General features: G+C 45.5%; 1 protein-coding gene across 2 annotated transcripts; it reads left to right on the forward strand.

Annotated features, from left to right (window-relative positions):
- Nucleotides 1-13,495: 13,495 nt before the first annotated feature.
- ISL1 (ISL LIM homeobox 1) lies at nucleotides 13,496-24,533 on the forward strand. 2 transcript variants are annotated; one of them, XM_040977682.1, is made up of 6 exons: nucleotides 13,496-13,788; nucleotides 14,621-14,810; nucleotides 17,514-17,773; nucleotides 19,636-19,922; nucleotides 21,125-21,292; nucleotides 23,220-24,533. In XM_040977682.1, the coding sequence occupies exons 1-6, from the start codon at nucleotides 13,761-13,763 to the stop codon at nucleotides 23,334-23,336; spliced, it is 1,050 nt and encodes a 349-aa protein (XP_040833616.1). In that variant the 5' UTR covers nucleotides 13,496-13,760; the 3' UTR covers nucleotides 23,337-24,533. The 2 variants fall into 2 exon arrangements, with proteins under 2 accessions (XP_040833616.1, XP_040833617.1); XM_040977683.1 differs by having other exon boundaries at nucleotides 13,761-13,788; nucleotides 21,194-21,292; nucleotides 23,220-23,336.
- The last annotated feature ends 1,082 nt before the right edge of the window (nucleotides 24,534-25,615 follow it).

A 25,615-nucleotide genomic window follows, 5' to 3' on the forward strand; every position in this document is an offset into this window, starting at 1 on the left:
AAAGTGCTGTACAGGTTTTCTGGCATCCTTCCAGCAGTTAGAGGAAAGAAGGTGCAATCCTGTGTTTACTTTACGCCTTTGGAACCATAGTCAAAGGAAATGTGTGGAAGATTTCATCTCTTGAGTGTGGAAATTAAATGCAAACAATGATAACTTTCACTTCCAAAGTTTTCTTCCAAAGGACTTAAAACTTACCCTGCTAATTCAGATAAGCAATGCACAATACTTTCCAGACAGCTCGGTATTTACCTTGTAGACAAGATTTATAACACATAGTTGAAAGACTTCAGCAGTGTGAAAATTACATATTTTACACTGGGAACCTCAGAATTAGTTTGAAAAGGATCTCTTTATCCAGTAAAGGAAAAGTGACAGTGGCTACTTAACTACAATCTCTCTTCTTCCAACTTTAGAGAAAGATCATTACGGATTAGGTCTAGTTGGGACTGAAAACATTAGGTTACTGGATAACAGGAGACTCTGGGAAAAGCTAGAAGTGTTGCACTGTTCCTTCTTTTGTTTCAATTGAAAGTATTTATTTGCCCACCCAAAAAGATTTCCAAAATATGGCTTATTGAGATTATTTTTAAAAGATAAATATTTGGAAGGACACAACATACCCAACATATTTTTAGAAAATGTTGATATTAGCAGCAGCAGCGAGCTGTTTATTTTATACAATTTTGAAACAAAGGCCAATGAAGGCAAATCCTACAAGTTCTAACTTAACACTGATCCAAGATGTGAAAATTAATGATTTCCTTTCAAAACGTTTAGGTATTATATAGCTTGCATACACATATATGTAACCTTTTCTCTTAAAAGCATGTAAATGAATAGGACATAGTTCATATTTATATATGTATATGTATTTATGTATACCTGCTCATGTATATAACATGGTTTATGCAGGTTGGGTTTTTATATGTATATATATTTGTTCCTGATCTATGACATTTAAGAACTGAATATATCTAGTCAATTCTGTGATTATAATCTGCATCAGGTTCATATATATTTGGGTTGTATGTATAACGAGCAAATTAAAATTTCTTGTACCCCAAAATACAATGCAATACATATCCCGTTTTTGTCTTTCTTTTTCTTTCATCAGAGATTCTCTGGGAGGAAGAGAAAAGTAGCCTGACATGAGGTAAGTGGTGTGATATTGACTGCAGGACCTCAGTAATAGCAGGAGCTGGCCTCACCTCACAGTCAGGAATTCTCCCATTGGACCAAAATCTTCTCACCAAAGATCAGCATGAGACAAAAGTTGCAAAATGTGACCACAAAAATGTGCTACAAAGAAAAAGACCATTTCATAGCCAAAGCATGCTACAAAAATAAAGTCCCCATACAAATCATAGAAATATCAAAATATCTCCCTCTCCTGGTTAATGTAAGTGATTGCTGTTTTCTTTTTTCCGAATACAAGTTTATTTTTCTTGTAGTCTTTTTCTCGCTCTAGAAAAACATACACATTGATCATTATAGAATTATCCCCGTTTTGTGGATTTCATTCCACACGGAGGAAACATCCATTCCTTGAACTCTTCCCCAAATCATCCAGATGCAGCACAAACTCTTTAGATGCTTAGGCCCTCTTGGTAAGGTAGTTCACAATTTTGCAGTCTCTTATTGCAAAAAGCAATGAGTCCAGCTTGCTCAACTGCAGGGAATTCTTCCTGTTATTCGAGCAAAATTCATTAACATGTAAAAACGTTGCCACAATATTAGGTATTATATGATTCACCCTGTAGCACATATATAAGGGTATTGTAAAACGTTGGAGGAAGGGGCAGGATGGCATTTGACCTAAAGGTTCAGAGGTTAAGAGGCCTATTGAAACACTCATGTCCATATTGCAGTGCCTGGATTTAAGTTTGGGCTCCATTTCTGATTCCAACTTCTTGCTACTGGACACCTGGGAGGCAGCAGAAAAGGCCTCAAGTAGTTGGTTCCCTACTTCCCACTTAGGCAGCTCCACTTCCCATCCAGCTCCATGCTTGTGGCCTGGGAAAGCAGTCGAGGATGGCCCAAAGCCTTGGGACCCTGCACCCACGTGGGAGACCTGGAGGAAGTTCCTACCTACTGGTTTCAGATTGGTGCAGCACCGACCGTCGTGGTCACTTGGTCATCATTGAATGGAAGATCTTCCTCTCTGTCTCTCCTCCTCTTTGTATATCTGACTTTGTAATAAAAACAAACAAATAATTTTTAAAAATGAGAAATTGATCACACAATTGCAAAGATACAGATTCTTCCAACACTGTGCAAGTTGAGAAGTTGATTCGAAGCCCATGGCCAAGCCTCCTGACAAAAAGCTTTGTGGCTGATACCTTAATTCCACTGAAAAACACTGAGCAAAGTACCCAAGAAGACTAGACCATCCAGACTTCTGAATCAAAGAAACTGAGATAAAAATTGGCTGTAGTTTTAAGTTGAGGTTATTGGTTGTACAGCAAGGTACAATAACAGGAGTCCAATGACGGTATGTAATGATGGCTGATGAAGATCAAGCCACACTGTTTAGATCACAGTCAAGAAGAAGGGAAACAAAAGAGAATATTAAATGTATGAGACAGTTGTTGCTTCCCTTATAAATGGTTTTCCTAAGACAGTCACACAGAAACCTCCATTTATACCTTATTGCCCACTCCTAACTACATGACAGGCCAGAAAACAGAGTCCATTTTGGGGGGAATATTGCCAGTAAGTAAACACAGGATTGTATCAGAAAGAAGGAGGGTTGAAGGAAATGAACACCTGGTGAATAACAGGAAAGCCTTCCATACAGACAAATAATTATTTTTCTTTCTCTCATGATCTTCTCTTTGAGCAGTTTTCTAACAAGAGAAAATTTTCAAAATAGAATGTTTATAATAGATACCCCTGTATGCAAAACAACAAGCCAGCTGTATGTTTCTGACCAAAGAATGAGGAAGGAATTTTAATCAATAGTAATGTGTCTCTCCTTGATCCATCTTCACTATGCCATCTTCGCCCCTGACTTTAACAAAGCTATGTGTTTCTTTACTGGGTGCCTGTTCTTTCCTGTAGACAGAATGCAAACATGAGCCATCTAGAAGCTGACAAGGGTAGAGGTTGTGGCTCCGGGGTTTAAGATGCCACTTGGATTGTTGGCATTGTATGTCCAAATGCCAGTTTGAGTCCTGGATGCTCCACTTCTATCCAGCTCCTTGATAATGCATCCAACAAGGCAGCAGATGCTGGTCTAGGTAGTTGGCCTCTGCCACCCATGTAGGAGTCCCCAGATGAAGTTCCTGTCTCCTTGTTTAGGCCTGGCCAACATCTATTTGTTGCAACCATTTGGGGGATATCTTGTTCTAACTTTCAAATAAATCATCTTTTGTTTGTTTTTTTAGAATAAGTAAAAAGTCTTTCTAATGAAGCAAACATTTGTAGGGAGTGCTCACGGGGTCTGAAAAACCTCAAATATGAATCAGACTGACTTGAGGACACACTGGAATGAGAAAGTAGGGATTCCAGGATGTAGTGCAGTTTTTCAGGTGGCTATCTGGATAAACCAGTGGTTGATGTCTGTGGAAGTTTAGCCAAAGGTACTGGAACCCCAACAATCTGGCTGGGGGTTCAAATTCATCTACCAAATATTTATGCAGCACTCACAGTTTATGGTAACATAGCCACATGTTCATTCTTCCTTTGGGAAGATAGAAAGTGATAGGAAAAATTATCTACATGTAACACAGTTGTGATTATTATGTGCTTTGGGCAGTATTTCTGTCATTGAACCTCAAATAATTTTCTAACTTTAAAAAAAATATTCATAGATGTCGTTCATTTGCTACAGAATACAAGTAGCAGTTTCTTTTTTATTTTTAGTTTAGCAAAGATCAACTGGACCTTGACCAAACAGCTTGTACATCGAAGAGTGTATTTTGTGGAGCTCATGAGTAGAAAAGGATTCATGCTTGGCAGAGTTTGTGGTCTCTTTTGCTTGGTATTCTGCCATGATTAATCCCCAATCCATCTTGCTCTGTGGCTGTAACGGCTGCTGCCGCTGCCATGGAGGTGATGCTGTCAGTCTCATGTTTCCTCTATATAAAGACATCATTCAAATGTTGGATTCTGGCTTGGTGTGACCTTTTTTGGGGAGCATTATTGTCTCCTTTCAGGCTTTGGTGGGCTTGCTGGTTCGTGCATACATGCAAAATTCTGACCCCGTGACCCCCAGAACAGATTCTGTGAGAACAACTGTGTGTGACCTTTCCAACAGTTTGGACACCTAGATGATTTCCAAGTTCATGGGTGCAAAGAACGTTCCCTCGTGGTTTTGTCTTACATTCGCACATCAGACTAACTAGTTTGGGAGAATGTGAAACCAGAGCAGAATTGTTCACATAACGACAATGCTGCTGGCAGCCCTTCAAGTTGCTTTGCATAAATTCTAGCATGAGGCAATGTTTTCACAACACCTTTCCTTTTTTGTTGTGGTTTAAGCGAGCAGTGCCAAATATTTGAATTACACTTTCTGGTTTAATCCAATCCGCAGAAAGGGCAGTGGTTAACAACAACTCTGAAACACTTTGAAGACATTTTAAAAATCCTTTCTCAGAGCAGATCCTTTCTGAATTCTGACTCCTATTGTTAAATAAAATTTAGTTATATGAGAACAAAAAAGAATCAATTTTATGATATTTCTGGAAGCTGAACTGGAGTTTTCTCTGTTGGCATAGTTTACCAACAGCGAGTTTACCTTTGATGAATAACCTAGCATAATATGTTTAAAGATTCAGTAATGTTCTTGAAAATGTTGCTGAAAAAAGTTGTTTTATTACCAAATAAAATCTTTTGAACCAGATTTTAGAAGTTTCCAATACTAAATTAAAATGATTCTAAAGTCTACCATTTCATAGTCTGTATTTACTGCCTTCCCAGATGTGGGTTTTGCCATTAAAAGTACATTTCATCAGGACAAACTGGGTTACCAAGCCCCCTTTCTTTCTTCTGTTCTTCATGATATCATCCAGTGTTTTCCTCAATAAACTTTCCCTTTCTCTTTTCAAACTTTATTCTTTTCATCTTAGTCAAACACCCACTTTTGATCCTCTTTTTGTGGCTTATAACGTCAAAGTACTCAATTCTTTCCAAGACCATCTTTGAAAACGTGGTTTTTCTAGACTCTTAACATTTTCCTCCACATTCTGAGCTGCACTCACGTTTCTTAGTGCTGATATGACCAGAAAGAACGTATTTGCCCTGGCACGGCTTACCCAAACGCATACCGACATATCTGCTATGGGTGGTTAGCAGGCCTTTGCAGAGATAAAACATGTGATGCTCAACACAGCTCAGCCAGCACTTCAGGATTGAAAGAAACGCATCATCAACACCCAAACAATGCAACTTATGCACTTAATATGCCATGAAACTATATACAATGATACTCATTATTATCAGCAATAACTTGTGTAGCTCATAAAAAGGATAATGTAAAATAAACTCCAAGATGAGCCAAGAAAATGACAAAACACAAATGTACCAAATTCTTAATTACTACATAAAATAATTTGATCCTGATATTTCAGAAAAATGGACCAGAATGTTAGTTGAAGTACTGATGTAATTTCTGACAGCATTACAGCTGAAAGTAGAGGGGTTTTTCTTGAGCTATTATATTTATAAGAGAGAGGAAGGGAATTCTTACAATACTGCAAAACATCAATTCAGCTACACTGAAGTGGCAGCACACCTCCTATGACAGTTCAGGGTTTTTATAACTAGACTGAAATATCTGATAACAGAATGATAGTTACATATACATTAGGCAGATGAAATATTATTTTATTTTAATAATAGGCCATTACCTAGACATATGAAGTAAAACACTTCATTAAATCCACTTTGAATTTCATTTATTTTTATATGTCATGAAGTGATGCATATAGGGTTATATTCCTTTTTAAATATCAATACTTACATTGACATATAGACCAACACAATATTGTCAAATCACAAAAGTTATGCAGTTGTTCCTCAGGTATCATCTAGGACTATTTCTGATTTCTTCTCCCAGGCTGTGATTAACAGGGTATCAAGTAGTAAAATAACATACGTAGATGCACAATTTCAAAATATTTTATATCCATTGAAGAAGGAAGAAGTCCTTTTCTGATAGGGTTAACCTGCGTGGGGCCACCACGTTTGATAGAATCACGATGTCTCCAACTCCTCTATAAAAGCTTCCCTGAACACGATTTTTAAGCCTGTCAATCATTTGGTTGGATGCATATATACATTGGAAATATCACCTCAAATTTTTCTTAGGGAATTATCTTGTAATAGTAAATGGTGCTATCTTTAGCATATAACACTTTATTCATGAATGATGTGCAGTATACATTTGACACGTTTCACGCCTGCGTGTGAAGCATAGACAATCGACAAACAAAGCTAGTTACAACCCAAATTGACTTCTATTGCCATCATTACTCCTGCACCTTCAAATTTTTTGTTTTTCATTTTTGGACCCAGTTTTGTTCAACGGAGGCGCACCTCCTGTAAGTCAACAACAGACAAGTGAGAAAAGACAACACCGTAATTGTTACAACTTGCCTGTTGAACTCTTAAATCAACAAAGGAGCCCGCCCCTCCAGCTAATCAGCCAGCCTGGGTCTTGCGCCCGGACCGAGGAGCACAAGAGGGCGTGGAGCGCGGCGGGAGTCCTCTTTGGTTTTCTAATTCAAGCATTTGCCACTCAAAGTGGATAAGTCAACCTGAGGCCCTGTCAATTAATACATTGGGGTGCTTCTGTTTTAGAGGTGGCAATCAGAATAAAGCTAGTCACGAAAATGCTCGCCAGCCCTGGCAATCGAGTCCAACAGTTTTCTGGAGCTCAGGCGCTTAGCGCAAGTTGTGCCGCTGGTAGATGGCATAAAAGATAGGACACTGTCTGAAGCTATTAAAATGAAAGCCCTGGGGCTTTCGTTTCCATCCGTGCATCCATTCTGGGGGAGAGCAGGGTGAGAGGGAGGAGGCATGAACACAACAGGAGACTCCCTAAGACGGGAAGCTGAACCCTTGGAGAGAGCTGCCGGCAGGACCCCGGGTTTGCGTTGTCTTTCCCGCTTTCCATGGCTAGAAAGAGCCTGGAGAATCCTACAGCCGTCAGCCCCCAGGTGCAGCAGGGACAGCCCTATCTCTGCTTTGGGGATCCGCTCCATTAGCGATCCCCAGAGACTGCCTCTTCGTCCCTGACCCCGACCCACCAAGGCGAGGTCGACACCCACCCGCCTCCCTCCCTCCCTTCTCTCCTCAGGACCCCTCGAACCCGACTTTTGGGACCAGCAGCCTCGCGGATTCACCCTGAGCAACCCAGCACAGTCTAGATTCTGCCAGTGCGCCCTCTCACCCCAGGTCTGAGCGAACATCGCAGAATGTTGGCTCCCCGCCCCCCCTTTTCCTTCAGTAGGAGTTAGGGCATGGGTTTGTGGACTTGGTTCCATGTTCCCACATCTGTCAACAGGAACATAAACCAGAAAAACCTAGAAGCGGGCGGCGGGTGGGGGATGTTCCAACTCAAAGCGGACACATTAGAAACTGGAAACACTGGAGGCCGAGGGGACCCGGTGGTGGCCTCTCTGTCAGGCGCCTCCTGCGTCTCTTCCACTCCGGCTGGGCTCAAAGTCTTGGCGATGCGCGCGTGCTTGAGCGTGAGCAGGTTCTTGGGAACATTCGATCGCCACGCTTCGACAGCCAGGGATAGGGCCCTGACCCGGGAGTTTCTAAGCCTGGGACCTGAGGCTACCTGGGACAAAGCGACTGCCCTCAAGACACCCAGAGGCTGCGTAAAGCAGGCGTTAGTGAGCCAGTCGGGGGCGGCCTGTAATCTCCCGGGGCCCATTTCCTCCTCTCCACCGGCCTGGAGCAGGTAGAGACCCAAAGCGCTTCTCCAACAATGAATGCATTTCTGCAGCTCGAATCTAGATCAATTCTAAATGCACCCTCTCACCTATCCCACACCAACACCCACCCCACCCCATCCCCAGCCCGGGTCCAAGCCGGTCCACCGGGTCCAGGCACACCACTGGGACCTTCAAAGTAAAGGGTCCCTTATCATCTTCTCTCAAAGTGACGGCTCCCGCGAGCTGAAGATTTGTCTTCCAGCTCCCCAAGCTCCTTGGCCGCTCAGAAGTTCCTAACGAAGCCTCGGTACCTCCCGGCCGCCCCCCCCCCAAAACGCCTGGGTGACCGTGCCCAGAGCCAGATTCCTAAAAGTTAGCTGTCGCTGGTGGCATCACCTCCGCAGCCCACCAGAGGCCTCGGGCTCGGGACAATTTATGAGGAAGCCTTTTTTTCCTTCTTTTTTCTTTCCTTTTCTTTTCTTTCTTTTTTTTTCCCCCCCCTTTTCATTTTTTTTCGCTGAAGCCCCGAAACTTCAGGGAAGGTTACTGGACTTAGATTTCCGATCTCACAGCTCCCTCCCCCGCGTGGCTGGCAATTTTCTGCCGCTCCTCCTCCTCCCCTCTTGACCTCCCTCGAGGTACCTTCGCCTCCCCTCCCCAGCTCCTCCCATCAGCCCTCCAGCGAGCAAGGGAAAGCCGCCCCTGGGCGCTCAGCTCAGAGCCTCTGGTTGCAAAGGGATTGCAGCAGAGGTGCTAGGGCGTCGCGTCTCTCTCCGATCAGATCTGATCGAGTTGGCCAACTAGACTGGGTTCCTTCGCTCCGGGTTCCCTGAGAGCTCCAGCGTTTGTCCACAGTTCCGGGCTGACCAGGTAGATTGCAGAGACAGAAAGCAAGCGCCGAGATTTGGAAAGAAAGAGGTGGGGGTGGGGGGAACAGCACGCTTCTTCGCCTCTCTGGACCCGCACTACCCCTCCCCCCCGCGAGAATCCTATACACTTAATTAAGGCTTTGCCAAAAGTAGAGTTCAGTAAGTCCTGGTGCTAAACCTCTTGGTCAACAGACTGCACTTACAGGCGCCAACCTAGGCTCTAGGCAAAATTCAGTTAAACACCCTTGCCTTGCTGCTGGTCATTTAGGAGTTCAAAGAAATAAAGGGGGTGGGGTGGGAAGAGGAAGAAAAGCGTTTGGCTTGAACCTGCCAGCCCTTGTGGGGAAGTGTATTAAATACGTACAGCACAGTTTGAAAGACTTCAATTTTTATCTTCTCTCGGCCGAACTCCTCTGGCAATGAGCTGCCAAACCACCCGGCTCAGGACCGACACGAGGTCTGTGGCTTCTCCACCACCACGAGCATGCAATTCTATCCCGGCTGAGAAGCGAGCAGCCGACCGAACCCCAACGTGGCCTTCCCGACTGTTGTCTGCCGGCAAATACCAGAAACAGCTACCTGAACTCACCAGCAAGCAGAAAAATATTCTTGCTAATTCACCCAGATTGTTTTAACTGGTTAATAAAGCAATTGACACTCCACAAAACCACATTCGCAGCAGGAGTCTTAGGCAATAAAAAGAGTCACGGGTAAAGGTTTGCTGTTAACAACTGCCTTTATTGTCATTGCTTAGTATGAGTTCAGGGGTAAAAAAAAAAAGAAAGAAAGAAAAAGGGAAAAGAGATGGTCTTTCATACCCAATGGCAGAAGGAGAGCGACCTCTTCATTTTTTTTCTCTGAAATGCAGAACCGGGTATCTAATCATCCGTCCCCCCCCTCCCCCAAGCACAATAAGCCAGCACCAGCAGCAGCTGCAAGAGAGAGGGGTTAGCTCTACACACCCACACTAAGACTCCCTTTAAACTCGGAAGATTTTCCCTGACCCTTAGATGTGACTGAAGTTACTGACGCTTGGTTCACACTCTAGTTGGTGAGACTACACAGATCAAATGAATAAAGGGAGAAATGGCACACACACACACACAGGCATATGACACTGATTTTCAGAGGTGAAGAAAATATGTCCTTGTTTCATTACGCACCCCACCACCACCATCCGATGACATCCATGGGTAGCCAAACGTATTTTTCCATCTGAATGCCTTCCTCATTGACATTGGCAGTCCATTTGTTATTCTACTCTTTCAAAATGGAATCTGAGGTGGGCTAAACATAGAACATCACCTCCCTGGGAATTAATTCCCAAACACATTCATAGCTCAGGGAGATCTGATCAAAGCTCTTTCTTCCTTCTCAATCTCGCTTAAATGGGAAGAATAAAAAGCTTTCTCACTGTATGAGATATTCGAAAGAACCCACTTACATTTCATTTCTATCCACCAGAGAGCTTGTTAGGAAATACACTCAAAGTGTATCATTTTGAATTCTCAATCATAATTAAAAATCTATTTAGGTTGTTGTTGTTGTAGTTTTGAAGAGTAGTACGAGAAAATGACTGTAGCAGCAACCTGTATCACACAGCATTGAGTTTGACTTGGGATGTTTCTATTTTAATGAATCCAGAGAAAGAAAGCAAAAGCAAACAAAGACACAGCTATGCAATCCTACAAGAAAGCCAGGTTGCAGCAGCTGTATTCTGGGAGGTACAGAAAAGGTGCACCTGGGCATATGTCACAGCCATGAGGAACTGGGACATCTCAGCAATGTCTTCTATATCCATTCACCCACTGTAAGGTAAAGCGGAACAGCGTGGAGGCGAGGGGACCACACTTACAACTACGCATTTCTCTTTCCTCTCACCAACAGAGGGCCAGAGGTTCATATCACTGTTGTTTTGAAGGATATATTTTTGACCTAACAGAATCCACAAAGGTCAAAATCAGACCACTTTTGATAGGAGAGGGTCAAATCCCCCCTTTGAACACAAGAGGTCGCTCCTGTGATCAAGTACTCTGGAAAAGACTGCTCATCATGGTTTTATGTAACCATGCTCTATAAAACATTTAAAAATTTACAGATACATTTGAAGAACAGAATCCACAGAGAGTGGCCCACTAAGGAAACTAACAATCGTCCTCACCCTGGAACTGTAATGTAACATGAAGCAATAATGCATGCTATCCTTGGATTTTAATGCAAATCCTATTATTGGAAGGTACACACAACACTGAATAACATCTATCATGGCTCACGGTTACTGAATTCCCTTAACTGTACCAGGAATATCTTCTGGATAGATGTCTGCTTCTGTCAGTTTGCACACTTACTAAGACAAGAGTTATTTACAATCATGTTGTGAGCTGAAGCACTGAAAACACTCTGTCTTCAGCACTCTGGTTAAAATGCCCATGACTAAAGGTTTTCTCCAAGCCACCCACCAGGTTTTCTACTTAGAGTTGCTGTCATCAGCAATGATTCTTTTAAAGAACATATTGGTTAGGGAGTCAAAAATATCGCACTGTGTGTGCATGCATGCACATGGGTGATAGGTGTGTGTGCACGTATGTTCATATGCAAGCTGAGTGTGCATGGTGGTTGGTTTAAGGGAGGATGGACAGAGATGCTACTTGGTAGGTTTCAAATTCAGTATCCTCAGTCTCCTCACACTTTCTGGTGTTTACCTCTGTGTTATACACACGGCATATGATTGGTTTCAACTCTATTTCCTTTCAGGCTCATTAGTAGTATTTTCATAGTAGTATTTTTTAAAAACTAGAGTCAGCTTGGTTACCTATATGAGAAATGTGCCCTTGCACTAGGAATGCTTGCTTCATGCTCTCATTATCAGCATCAGCTTTGGAAAAGCAGCTTGACAGCAGGGTCCACACATATATCACACGAGAGAATACAAACACAGACCACAATAAAACAAAGCTGGGAAACTTAGCAACCTCTGTCTATCCAACTTTCGATTTCACATACATCCTCTGAAACCATGTGTAATAAAAGTGGAAGGAAAGTGATCTTGAAAAGAAAGAAAATCACAGAGCGTGTCTCTGGAAAAGCCCCAGCAGGTCAGGAGGAAACTCACGCACTTTAGCTTCTGTCTGCGTTTTGTTGAGGTTTATCTGCTCAAACCGAGCGCCACGGAGGCCAGCCGAGGGCTCACAGCTCTTATCAAAATTTCGATCTGGGGAAAGATACAGAGAAAGGAGTTTCCTAACACACCGGGTCTTCTCACGGCAACAAGACACCGAAATTAAGCCTTCTAAGACTTGTTTGTAGGCCTTTTTAGATAAAACTGACAGTCCCATTAGATAAGGAGTAGCTATTTAGAGGCTTGGGGGTGGGGAAGAGGGAGGGAGTGAATGCTCCCTGGTGGCTTTCCTGCGACTTTGTGGGAGATGGTGGTGGGAGCAAAGTAAGAAACCACTGAACAAGGCTATCGACGACCTGCAGCCAACACTCTCCTCTCTCCGGGCAGTTTTCCTCCCGAGACATATTCACTGCCTGATGAAATAAAATAGGTCTGTCACCGTTGTCCTGTGACAGAACCCTCACTACTCACGTCTCTGACCTCAAGAAGCTTGAAAACTTTCTAGAGACGTGGAGACGTGTCCTCAAAAGGACCAAAACGCGTGTATGCGGACTGCACAAAGGGCAAAGAGACCGGGGCGGGGGGGGGGGGGGAGAGAGAGAGAGAGAGAGAGAGAGAGAGAGAGAGATATGATTGTGCAGGATATCACTGCTTCCCAAACTTCGGGTTACTGGAAGATCAGTTCTCTTTTGGGCTTGGGGTTAGTACACGCTTTCATCCTAGTGTTATACTGAAAAGTCAACCTCAGGCATCGAGAGGAGAAAGAGGCAAGTCCGAGGAGACCACTTGGTTTTACCTGTTTCCAAACTGTCCGCCAGGGAGGGAAGCTGCCCCTTTCGTCCCACCCCACTTTGTTCCTTTCGGGTTTTTTTTTTTTTTTTTTGAGATTTCTTTTTTTTTTTTTTTTAGTCGCAGGTGGTAGGGTAATGGAGGAGCAGCCAGCGAACAATTTCTCTGGGACTAATCATTCCACTCCCAGTCCTTCTTCCCCCTAGTGCGCCGTGCGAGCCCAGCCAACTCACCCTCCCCGGCAGCCAAGCCGGACCAGGCCCGGGACTGTGCGTCACCAAGTGGGACCAAACAGACGTGAGCAGCCTGTTCCAAGGCCCTCCTTTTCCTATAGTCCGGGAGGAACACTGGTGAAAACAAAGACCTACCCACCAGGCACTCGCCACTGGCGACAGAAAAGTGAACCCCGTGCGCAACACGGCCAGCCGGACTGCGGGGACCCCAGGAGCGCAGGGCCGAGGAGCAGCGCGACAGGAGGCGAGGGCTCCGGTGGCGCAGCCAGCCACCAAGGAGCGTTTAAGGGGGACTGGAGGAGGAAGCGAGGGAAGCAAAAACAAAACAAACAAACGAACCAACAAAAGAAAACAGAGCAGCCGGGCAGCCGGAGCAACAGGGGAGAATAGCCTGAGCCCGGAGCAAGTTGCCTCGGGTGCCCCTAATCCTCTCCCGCGGGCTCTCCAAGCGGTCAGTGGCGCACGGCGGCAGCGAGGCTGAAATATGATAATCAGAACAGCTGCGCCGCGCGCCCCGCAGCCAATGGGCGCGGTGCTCGCCTGACGTCCCCGCGCGCTGCGTCAGACCAATGGCGATGGAGCTGAGTTGGAGCAGAGAAGTTTGAGTAAGAGATAAGGAAGAGAGGTGCCCGAGCCGCGCCGAGTCCACCGCCGCCGCAGCGCCTCCGCTCCGCCAACTCCGCCGGCTTAAATTGGACTCCCCGATCCGAAAGGGCGCGGCGCAGCCGGGCAGCGGCGCTTTCAGCCTTGGCAACCCCCGGGGCCACTATTTCCCACTTAGCCACAGCTCCAGCATCCTCTCTGTGGGCTGGTCACCAACTGTACAACCACCATTTCACTGTGGACATTACTCCCTCTTACAGATATGGGAGACATGGGAGATCCACCAAAAAGTAAGAGGCTGTTTTACCTTGTGGGGCTCGGTGTGGTGGTCTTGTGCGGGGGTCTCTCTCAGGCACGCGTTTCTAGGGCTGTTCGGAGTTGGAGTAGCTGCCTGGAGAGAGAGGAGGGGTGACTCCTGATTGCCGCCACGCCTGCATGCTTGCTGTCGGTTCTGATCTTCGGGAAAACGGATCTTACTTTGTGATCCAATTCGCCTGTGTGCCCTGCAACCTCGTAGCCTTCTGCGGCTAGGCGGTGATTTCCTCCACGGGAATCCGGAGCTCCCGAAGAAGGCTATTTTGTTGCAAAGCTCTGCCTGCACGTACAATACCCGGTGATAGAAATTAGCATTAGACTTGCAAAAGAGAATGAGTGACAACTGTATTGATGTCTGTTCTTGCTAACGATATCCAGACCTGGATGAAGAACGTGCCTTATGGAAAAATATAGACATCCCTGCATTCACTTAACGCTTCTAGTCAAAACCTTTTCTTTGACTTGACTTATCCATAATCTTTCCCAATGATTATGGCAAAGAGGGAGAAGAAGGAAAAAGAAACACAAAATGAGCGGCTTTGATTGCGTGCTAGGCTTACAAATGTAGACTATTCAAATCCGCATTTTACATATATTCCACCTCCCTTTTTTCAAAACGAGTCAAGATTTTGATGGCACACTTCAATTACCATCCCAAAGCGCAATATTCTTTTTTTTTTTAAAGGGGGGGGAGTGGGGGAGGGAAAAGCCCTCCAGAGTACGCCCTATAAGAGAACGACACCAAAAGTGTGTTTATCTCCGTAGGAAGTAAACGGTTAGTCAATCATGTATTTATTTTCATTTCAGAAAAGCGTCTGATTTCCCTATGTGTTGGTTGCGGCAATCAAATTCACGATCAGTATATTCTGAGGGTTTCTCCGGATTTGGAATGGCATGCGGCATGTTTGAAATGTGCAGAGTGTAATCAGTATTTGGACGAGAGCTGTACGTGCTTTGTAAGGGATGGGAAAACCTACTGTAAAAGAGATTATATCAGGTACGCTATTTCTCTTTCTCCCTTCATGTTGTGCTAATTCCCTGTCTCTCTCCTTCCCTCGTTTTTGATTTGGTATTGCTTTGTCTTTTTGTGAAGTTAGTGGGAATCCGGCATGCAGAAGTTACCCTGAAAGCGCGTTAGAAAAATTAAACCGGGATGTCCATTTCACTCGCCAGGTGAAAACAAAAAGCCATACTCGGTGGCTTTCGTAAACTTTCTGGTACGAAGGCTTGTTTAATGAGGCTGGGAATTTGGGATGATCAAATTATTTTCCTGTTTCAGGCTGCCCCATCCAAAACAAACACACACACAAAAAAATTGAAGATGGATAAGCTTAGGCTTCTGGTCAATTTGCATTGTGCAGCACAGCATCTTATTGTTTTAGAAGTGACTTGCAGATTCTTTGGAAGTATCAGTGAAACAAGATAAATAAAAGTTTGCCCGTAGCCTGTTTAGAGAGGAAGTTTGAAAGAGCAAACAGAAGTGTTGGCCATTTTACTTTTAGGGTAACAGCCCTTTCCTGTAAGATTTCAAAACTAACTGAAATATTCTTTGCAAAAAAAAAAAAAAAGACCAGACATTTGATCTTTAAAAATATTAACCCTTTGGTGACATCTGTCTGTCTTGTCTTTCTTATCTTATCTGAGCTGATGAATTAGACAGAGCACATCAAATTGCCCGTCATCTGTCTGTGAACAATTGGTATATTTAGGTAATTGAACAGCTTCCTTTCCCACATTAAAATCTAGTCACTGATAAAATGAGCGAATTGCCCACACTAACAAGACTCAAACATGTTAGAACCTCCTGAATTTTTGTTTTTTTTCTATTTACTCCTCATCAGGCTTTGCTCCACGCTGAACTAGTTTCAGCTTTTCTCTTACTTATCCGAATGCAGCAGAAACTTGGTTTTCTGCCTTCAGGAAACAGAATTTCGAGAGGATGTGCTATTTGTGTGTGTGTGTGTTTTAAACAATCACAAGAGAGTTGTCTTCCCTACCACGTTGAATCGGAGCAAAATATTACCCTAAGAAACTCTGCAGTGGCTGTTAACAAGGAATCAGCTTTTGCAAGTGCTAGGGTTTCTGGAGTTGGAGAACTCCTGGTGAAGTTTAGTGAGGATTTAGTATTCAGTCACAGTTTTGTCCTGCTCGCTTTGTCTCTGGCCTTTTCTTCTTCCTTAAAAAAAAAAAAAAAGAATCCTGAAATGGAAAGCATAATCCTGGTAAATAAAATGGACCGATGTTGGAGGGGGTTACTTTGGGGATGGGAGGGAGGAAGTAGGGAAGTGGGGCTACAGGAAGGGGAGGGATTTTCTAAATTGTTTGGTCACAGGCAAAGTCAAATCTTCATCCTATGAAATGGGAGGTCTCACATGGAGTAGGCGGAGGGAAGAAAAACTTTTGAGTCTACCTTCTAACCTCGGACAAACGAGCTGTGTTCATTGTTTACTGGATTGTGGGTGAACTCAAGATTCTGGGAGGGAACGCTCGCTTGGCACCTACAGGAGTTTCCTTGCTTGCTTGGAGATGGCATTGTGCTCCTTGCACACAACCTGCGCGTGCCTCATTCTCTGTAGAAGCCAGTGGCTTTTACCTTCTCCCCTCTCTCTCATCTGTGTGCCTACCCTTTGAAATCCTGTAGTTGCAAGAAGCAGAACAGAATGACCTTGGGGGTTTTTATTTCCCTTTGGGGTGGCAGAAATCCTCACAACCATTTACACACACACACACACACACACACACACACACACACACACACACACACAACTTTCTCCTCTGTTCTTTTTGTAGGAATGAGCTAGCTTCAGTTATTACTGATAGAAAGAGAGGGGGCAAGGGCAAAGCCACCCAAAAAGGAACCAGAGAGCGATTGTTCCTTGGTGAGCGAAGATCAGCAGATAGGAAAACCTGAGAAGTGGGCTTTTGCCTTTTTTTTCTGGCTGGTCCTGGCTCTCAAACACACCACAATCAAGGTAAATGTTTCAACAGCCTGGAAAAAAAAAAAGCCATCGATTTTTAAAATAATAATAAGGAAAGGAAAAAAAAAAAAAAGGAAAGGAAATTCCAGTAACCATAACCTTGTTGCCCGAGCAAAATCTTTCCTTGGAGCAAGACTGGAATGTACTTGCCAGAGGAGGGTCTGGAAACCCTCAGAGCTTTCATTTTCTTTTGCTTCTAGTGCAGTGTGTATGCGCCGCGAATGAAGCGCATTTCCCATCCCCGTCGGTCAGTCCCCCAGCCCTTTGTGTTGCCAGTTCAGGCACAGCCAATAAAGAGGCAAAAGTGTGGGGCTCCAGGTGTGTGCCCCTGCGTGGGACGGTTCAACTGGAGCGGGTGCCCAGATTTTCAATCTGTGCAGAAACTTTCGGAGCTTGAGCTGGGAGCTGTGACTTCCTAGGTCCTGACGAGACTGCGAGGTGGTTCGAGGGTCATAGCAAGGAAACCAGAGTAAAAGAAAAGGGAAATTGCGGGTGTGGGGGAGGGACACACACACACACACAGAAAGAGAGAGAGAAAGAGAGAGAGAGAGAGAGAGAGAGAGAGAGAGAGAGAGAGAGAGATCCCTTCCTGTCCGGCTTCCAGCTTTGAGTCTGGTAATGGTGATTTTTTAGGCTTGGGGGTCGCCAGCGATCTTGGGGCAGGACTGTGCCCACCTTGATGAATCTCCTCTCTCCCGGGCCCGCCCCACCCCTCCGCACAGGTTATACGGGATCAAATGCGCCAAGTGCAGCATTGGCTTCAGCAAGAACGACTTCGTGATGCGTGCCCGCTCCAAGGTGTACCACATCGAGTGTTTCCGCTGCGTGGCCTGCAGCCGCCAGCTCATCCCCGGAGACGAGTTCGCGCTGCGGGAGGACGGCCTCTTCTGTCGCGCGGACCACGACGTAGTGGAAAGGGCTAATCTGGGCGCCGGCGACCCTCTCAGTCCCCTGCACCCGGCACGGCCGCTGCAAATGGCAGGTACTCCTGGGCGCCGGGAGAGGCAGGCACCGGGCTAAACCGTATCTCCTCCTCTGTCAGGGCCCTGACACCCACAGCTAGGCTGGTAACTACAGGCTGGTGGCGGCTGCAGCCTGACCTTAAATAAGCTGCTGTATGTGCACTTTGCAGAAGGGTCAGTGCACTCACTCCGCCTCAACTGTCCCAGCACACCTACGCGTTTATGTGTCTGCCGGTGGATGCATGCGAACGCACATCACTTATACACACGCGCAGACACAAGCTCACACGGTATTGCCCGTTCACCTTGACCTCCAAGGGACTTACGTGCTTACTGCCAAAGGACTTCAGCTCCAGGCCAGGTACTCTAGCCCCTGCCCTAATTAAATGGGGTCCCTGAAGCTTTCTCTTTTATCTGGTGAAGCAAACCCTAGTGGCTTTGTCTGGCTACCCAAGTCCTTTTGCCAACTGAACTGCTCCACTCTCCCAAACATTTTTTTTTTAAATCGTTTTTATTCTTTTGTGAGAGAACAAGTCTGAAAAGATACAGTCTTAATAACTACAGGCCACTGCACAGAGCTGTAATTTAAAACTGTCAACAAGCTAATCTGGAGTAATTGCCTTTTAAAGGGAGCCTGCCTCTTTAAACCACTCCTGCTATGTGATTTCATGAGAATTTCATTTTCAGGCCTGTTCCTGTAGCTTTAAATTGACCCCATAGGTGTTGGCCTGACCCTAGAGATGTGTGTGTGTGTGTGTGTGTGTGTGTGTGTGTGTGTGTGTGTGTGTGTGTGTGGTGGGGAATGATGGGGGTAGTTGAAAGTACAGGGTTTGTACTTCATAGATCAGAGGAATGGATACACATGATTTTTCCAAAGGTGTTTCCAAGCCTGCATTGGTTCATGCACAGGTCTACCCTGCTTTGTATCAACTGGTAAACATTGGGGGAGGAGAGGAAAGAAAAAGAGAGAGGAGGAGAGAGAGAGAGAGAGAGAGAGAGAGAGAGAGAGAGAGAGAGAGAGAGAGAAAGAGGTATCTTAACCCCATCCCTCCACCTCCTGCTTTCTGTGAGCTCTGAAAATTCTGTCTTTGGGGTTTTACCCTTAACTTGCTTGGGGGCATAGCCAGGGCTGGGCAATGGAGTGTTAATGAGGGGGGCCAGAGTGTTAAGACAGCGATGGGGGGCAGCATCCCACAACAGCCCTGGAGCCTGGGAAGCTCTGCAGAAGGTCAGTCAGTTCTCCTTTACATGAGCTCAGGCCATCTCAGAACTAGCCTTGTAGCTGGAACGTTAGGAAAAGAAAGAGCCAGGGTGGTAGAGATGAGGAAGGAACTTCTTTGGTCCCTTAACATGATTGTCCTCTGGGGACTGAAGTTCAGTGTGTCCTGGCAGTATTTCCCTGGTCCCTCCGTGTGCCAGCCCAGCCGGCAGACACCGAGCCTGTGCCTATCGCTACGGTATTGTGCCCCGCTAGCGGGGAAGGAAAGCGCTTGGCCGTGGGGCTTCCCGGTGTTACCTGGGCCTGAGAAACTTGCAGGATGAAGGCAATGCAGTGTGGAGAAAATGCTGCCCCTGTTGCGAGTAGGACAAACCCTAAAACTTGCTTCCCTTGGCTGAGGCTCTGTTGACACAAGCAGGAGGCGGGAGCTGCTGCGTTCCCCGGCCGAATTACTCAGCATTGACCTCGGCATATTAAAGCAAGGAGATTTTTTTTCTCCTCCTCGCCCAGTCTCACCCGGCTCTTGCCACCCACCCCCACCTAGTATTGTGTATGTTGACTGGAAAGCGCGAGCCGAGCCATTGTCTGGGAGCCAGGCGCGCCGAGGAGCGGCGGGACCAGCCCACCGCCCGGCCCACGCTCACCGCGCCCCTTGTCCCGCAGCGGAGCCCATCTCCGCCCGACAGCCTGCCCTGCGGCCCCACGTCCACAAGCAGCCGGAGAAGACCACCCGGGTGCGGACTGTGCTCAATGAGAAGCAGCTGCACACCTTGCGGACCTGCTACGCTGCCAACCCCCGGCCCGATGCGCTCATGAAGGAGCAACTGGTGGAGATGACGGGCCTCAGTCCCCGCGTGATCCGGGTCTGGTTTCAAAACAAGCGGTGCAAGGACAAGAAGCGGAGCATCATGATGAAGCAGCTCCAGCAGCAGCAACCCAATGACAAAACTGTGAGTGTCCCGGCCGGCTTGGGATGGGTGGGTTGGGGGGAGCAGAAGGGACACGGAGAGACAGCGACGGGTGGATACCCAGCCTGTCCAGCTTGTGGTGCGACCTTGCTGTCCAGCAGCAGATTCGGTTGTCCGCAAACCAGCCCCTGGCCCCTTGGGGAGATCCCCCCCCCCCCCCCGCCGGGCATCCCCGCGAGCATCAGGCAGTTCAGAGAAGCTGCCGCTTCCAGCTTAGCCGCCTGGGCTACTGCCCATGAACCTCAGCGGCACCCAGGAACCGGAAAGACAGCCGGCAAGAAAACATGCTATGAGTGTTGCCAACTTTGTAGCTGTCTTGTTCTTCAAGAACTGAACAGTGGGGGAATGACACCACCTTGGGTTTTGGTGGAGAAGGTTCCCTGCGTGCACCCCAACACTGGGTGGTGGGTGAGGCCTGCCACTGGGCTCTCAGGCCAGCGACATCCTCCAAGGTGACCCACAGCACAGGGCTCCGGGTCAAGCCCAGGCCTCCACCCTATACCCTATTATCACAGAACCTGGTAGTGCCCACCCTACAAACCTCCTGATTAAGTTAGACGGCTTTTGTTTTGTTTTGTTTTGCTTTGTGTTGTGCTTTTTATTGCCGCAAGCCTATTTTTAAATGCCATAAAAATGCTGTCATTAAACTTGGCAGGCCGGCCAAGATTGGGCCAGGGCATTTTCTAAGTTGGTTTGTGCATAATAGCACAATATCAGCCAGACCCACACACTTGGGGGTGGGGCTGGCTCTGCAAGTGGAAGTGTGGGACTCTGAAACTGTCCAGGAGAAAACCAGTGGGGCTTAGAGCCTGAAGAGAGGCCCAGCTGGCCCCCACGTTTTCCTAATGGAAGACTCTAGCCCTTGGGACAGTAGAGGAGAGGAAGAAGTGGAATGGTTGTGAAGTTAGGAGGCAAAAGAAAGTTTTAGTAGAATTTGATTTAATTAGAGTCAATCCCACAGACGGAGGCCACAGAATTAAAAAAAAAAAAAAGCAAAAAGCAGAACACACTAAAACAAAGCTGAACTCCAACTAATATCCCCAGGTACAGCAGATTAACTCTGTCAATAAAGGCCACTATAGAGATAAGATAATGCCGGCGTGTATTTGCTCAGCCTGTGGGGACAATGGGGGGAGGGAGTTTGCTCATTAACATGTTGGGATGGGGTGGGGGGGTATTCACAGAATATCCAGGGCATGACAGGAACTCCCATGGTGGCTGCCAGTCCAGAGAGACACGACGGTGGCTTACAGGCTAACCCAGTGGAAGTGCAAAGTTACCAGCCGCCTTGGAAAGTACTGAGTGACTTCGCCTTGCAGAGTGACATAGATCAGCCTGCTTTTCAGCAATTGGTAAGTGTGAGCCGCTGTGGAAGCTGAATTCCCAGCAGAAAGGGGATCTGGGTTTACTGGCACACTGGGGGTGTCTCACAGAGGAGAGGGGAGTCCCTGGCCCCCAGTTCCAGGAGAAACACTGGCGGCCTATTTTAAGAGACTGCATAATCTGACCCTAAATTGGATTTTATGTCAGTCGCAGCCTATTTTGAGGGATTAATTTCAAGGTGTCTACCTAGATAGCAATTGTGGGAAAGTCGACAGGCTTCCAAATTCGTGTATCTTAGAGAATTGGCAGGGAATTCAGAGATCACCTTAACAGTTTGGTCAGCAATTGGCAAGTTGGGTCGATTCCCAGCATCTAGAACATGGGATATTTTAAGAACACAAATTGGGACGATTATGGTGCATACTCAATGTTGTCATCAAACGGCATCATACACCGCCTGGTTGCAGTTTTTGAAAGATGTGTCAATTCACACATGATTCAGATGGATGATTGATACTATTTTTTTTTCTTAATTGAAGCTTTTTGTTACTCGGGGGGGGCGGGGGAGACTAACTCATTCTACAATACAGATTTTATACGTCTGTGAGTTCAAATGTCATAGAATCCCATGTTGTGTAGCATGTTATCCTAAACAAGAACACAACCAATCAGAGGTAGCTTTTAGTTCATTTGTGAAGATCTGCTTTAGATTTAGCATGTTTTATACATGTAGAGGCCAGAAAAATTAAATCACCTTTGCTCACCAAGAAAAGAGTCTTCAATATTTTCATGGGAAATGAAAAACATGGATTTCAAAGATTGTTTTGCACAAACATAAACTTGTAATTCCTTTTTCCTCTGAGCTTTTAAAGTACTCTCGAATTCCTTTGTAACATGGCACATGTACACATGAGGTGTTTTTGCTAAAGAATGAAACCAACCTCATAGAATCCTGCTTAATAGAACTGAAGAGCTATCCTAAGGAATTGTTCTTTGCCTTGAAACCAAAACTCCAGTAGTATGCTAACCTTTGCCTGGAGGGCATTTGCTTTCTTGCCTCAACAGTTAAGTAATTAGCCAGAGGCAAGTGGTTAAAAGTGCCTGGCCTTAGGCTTGTGTCTCTAAGTGGACCTGCCTAGAGGTTAGACCTCACAATGTGAAAGTTTAATAGGGTAGGAAAGGAGGTAAAGTCTGGAAATAAGAAAATTAATTTAAAGTCATTGATTTGATTTCAACAAAACCGGGACCGTAAAAGAAAGCAGGAGAAGGCTTTGCTTCTTCTGAAACTTAAGTGTCAAGATGAGAAAAGTGGAGGGGAAGCTGAGCCAGAAGGAGGGAAGAATGAAAGGTGGGAGGAAGGGAGCGAGGGAAGGAGAGAGAGAGAGAGAGAGAGAGAGAGAGAGGTGTAGAGAGAGGGGGAGAGAGGGAGAGAGAAAAGAAGCAGCAAGGGCAGCCAAAGGAAAACATACTCACTGGTCCCCCTGAGGAGTTAATCATTGCTCTGCAAAGTTGTCCCTGAATCCCGGTCACAGGATCTGACTGTGCATTATGTATTTCCCAACTCAAGAAGAGAGAAACCTTGATGCCTGCTCCCAGGGCAACACGTAGCCAGCAGGATAATTTTATTTTGAACATGCATGGTGGAGTTTTGATGCCATTTTATACTGGGAAACACATTTGTTCTTAAATAATTTAATGCAACACAATGTTGGGAATTCAGTTTGAGTTAAAACAGAAATCTTTTGGAAGATGGGAAAGGATTCCCCACCCTTTCTCAGGTTATTCTCCTCTTAGGCTTTCAACAAGTCTACTGAGATGCAGTTATAAGTGTAGATATCTTAGTTTGTCTATCCATCAATGCAAACTTTTATACTTGAAAGTAAAATATGATAATAATAAAATAGTTTGTGACTCCGATTGCTGTCTCCTTTATTTATTTCTCATCCTTTCGTGCAGGTCAATTTTTCAGAAGGAGGACCAGGCTCTAATTCCACTGGCAGTGAAGTAGCATCAATGTCATCTCAACTCCCAGATACACCTAACAGCATGGTGGCCAGTCCCATTGAGGCATGAGGACATTCGTTCAGAAGTATTTCCCCCCACCCCCATTGGAGAAAGTGGAAATGATGCTAACTCCAAAAGTATTTAATGACCCAGTCAATGAAAACTGAATCAAGAAAATGAATGCTCCATGAAATGCACGAAGTCTGTTTTAATGACAAGGTGATACGGTAGCAACACTGTGAAGACAATCATGGGATTTTACTAGAATTAAAAACAACAAACAAAACCCAAACCCAACATATGCTATTCAATGACCTTAGGAGTACTGAAAAAGAAAAATAAAAGACGTTTTTAAAACGTAGAGGATTTATATTCAAGGATCTCAAAAAAAAAAAAAAAGCATTTTCATTTCACTACACATCTGGAGAAAAAGCAGAAATAGAAAATTTTCTAGTCCATCCTAATCTGAATGGTGCTGTTTCTATATTGGTCATTGCCTTGCCAAACGGGAGCTCCAGCAAAAAGAGCAGGAAGAGAGACTGGCCTCTTTGGCTGAAAGAGTCCTTTCAGGAAGGTGGAGCTGCATTGGTTTGCGATGTTTTTAGTTGACTTTAACAAGGGGTTAATTGAAATCCTGGGTCTCTTAGCATGCCCTGTAGTTGGTTTCTCTTTTACTTTTGTGCTGCACCCTGTCTCTCCCCAACCCCCTCCCCAGCCTTTCTTTCTTTCTTTCAATTTTTTTGAGATCCATCCTCTATCAAGAAGTCTGAATCGACTTTAAAGGTTTTTGAATTCAGATTTAAAAACCAACTTATAAAGCATTGCAACAAGGTTACCTCTATTTTGCCACAAGCGTCTCGGATTGCGTTTAACTTGTGTCTGCCCAAGAACTTTTCCCCCAAAGATGTGTATAGTTATTGGTTAAAATGACTGTTTTCTCTCTCTCTCTCTCTGGAAATAAAGAGGAAAAAAGGAAACTATTTTTTTGTTTGCTCTTGCATTGCAAAAATTATAAAGTAATTTATTATTTATTGTCAGAAGACTTGCCACTTTTCATGTCATTTGACATTTTTTTGTTTGTTTGCTGAAGTAAAAAGAAAAAGATAAAGGTTGTACCATGATCTTTTAATTTTATGTCTAATTCTATGTGTTTTGTCTCTTTTTTTTCCCTTAAATATTATGTGAAATTAAAGCGCCATATGTAGAATTATATCTTCAGGACTATTTCACTAATAAATGTTTGGCATAGATAAATAAAGAAACACAATGATTCAGGGTCCCTCTTTTATATGTTTACACGTAAGCTGCTATAGTGTCTGGAATTAAGGATTATACGTGAATTGGGCTAAACTGACCTACAGTAGGTTTGTTTTGTATTGCAAATGGTGAAAGTGGAGTTTGCAAGTTTGGATTTCAATAGTTGGATCAAAGTTATTGGAAGCCCTTGGCTAGCAGCTGTGGTACTGGTCTTGGTTTTGAGAAAGTTAGATGCTGACCTCTGTCCTGCTCCTTTGCTGGTCTCTCTCCTCGCTTTACCTAACCCATCCACCCCGCCTCCCCCTCCTCCGGCAGAAGAGGGTCCCACTTTAAAGGGCTGTCTGATTGGGATTCACTGTTTTCTGAGAGTGAGTGCTTTATGCCAAAGTCTCCGGGTTGGGATTGTTGAAATGACCCATATTTCAATTATAAGCGCTTGCTAAAAGAGAGACTTTCAGCCCAGCCGGCGTGGTAGGAACATTATTTATCAGTGGCGGCTGTCAGCCGACGGGGAAATGCCGCTTTATTTGCGCAGGAGGAAAAGACCCGGGGAGAGTTTTCTCAGCAGTTCCCAGAGCAGTTAGCCTATGCATTTCCTCCCCATCATCCCTTCTCTCTTAACTCAAATTCCAAAAACCTTGGGAAGGGTGCCTGGCTAGGGGGAGAAATGAGACCTTTGTTCTGGCGGGGAACCGCCTTTTATGGGCTGGGTTGGGGTGGGGGTCTTGTGCTTGGCAAGCCCTTGCTCGGCGATCAGAGGTACTCCGTGGGCGGCGTGATCCCACCATTTAGCTTGGTTTAAGTGCGGGAGCCAGAACCCAGGGATGCAAAAATGACACTGCTCGAAATTGAGCTTCTAGATGGTTCTGCACGGACAGCCGCAGGGTTCCGTCTCCCTCTGATTCCTCTCCTCTCATTCGCACCCACCCGGCATGAAACTTGGACTCTTTGGAAACCGATTTCTCTGTATGCGCGAGTGTAATGCCGTTCTCAACATCTGACAACTCTTAATAAATATGAAAGCTAACGTACCCTAATCGTGTGTCGTGTGGCGCGTTACCCCCTATGGCCCGGGGCCGGGCGCAAGGCGG

This window comes from Ochotona curzoniae, unplaced genomic scaffold, assembly GCF_017591425.1.
Source record: "Ochotona curzoniae isolate NIBS_2020 unplaced genomic scaffold, NIBS_Ocur_1.0 contig_2754, whole genome shotgun sequence".
In the NCBI taxonomy this organism is placed as follows: Eukaryota; Metazoa; Chordata; class Mammalia; order Lagomorpha; family Ochotonidae; genus Ochotona; species Ochotona curzoniae.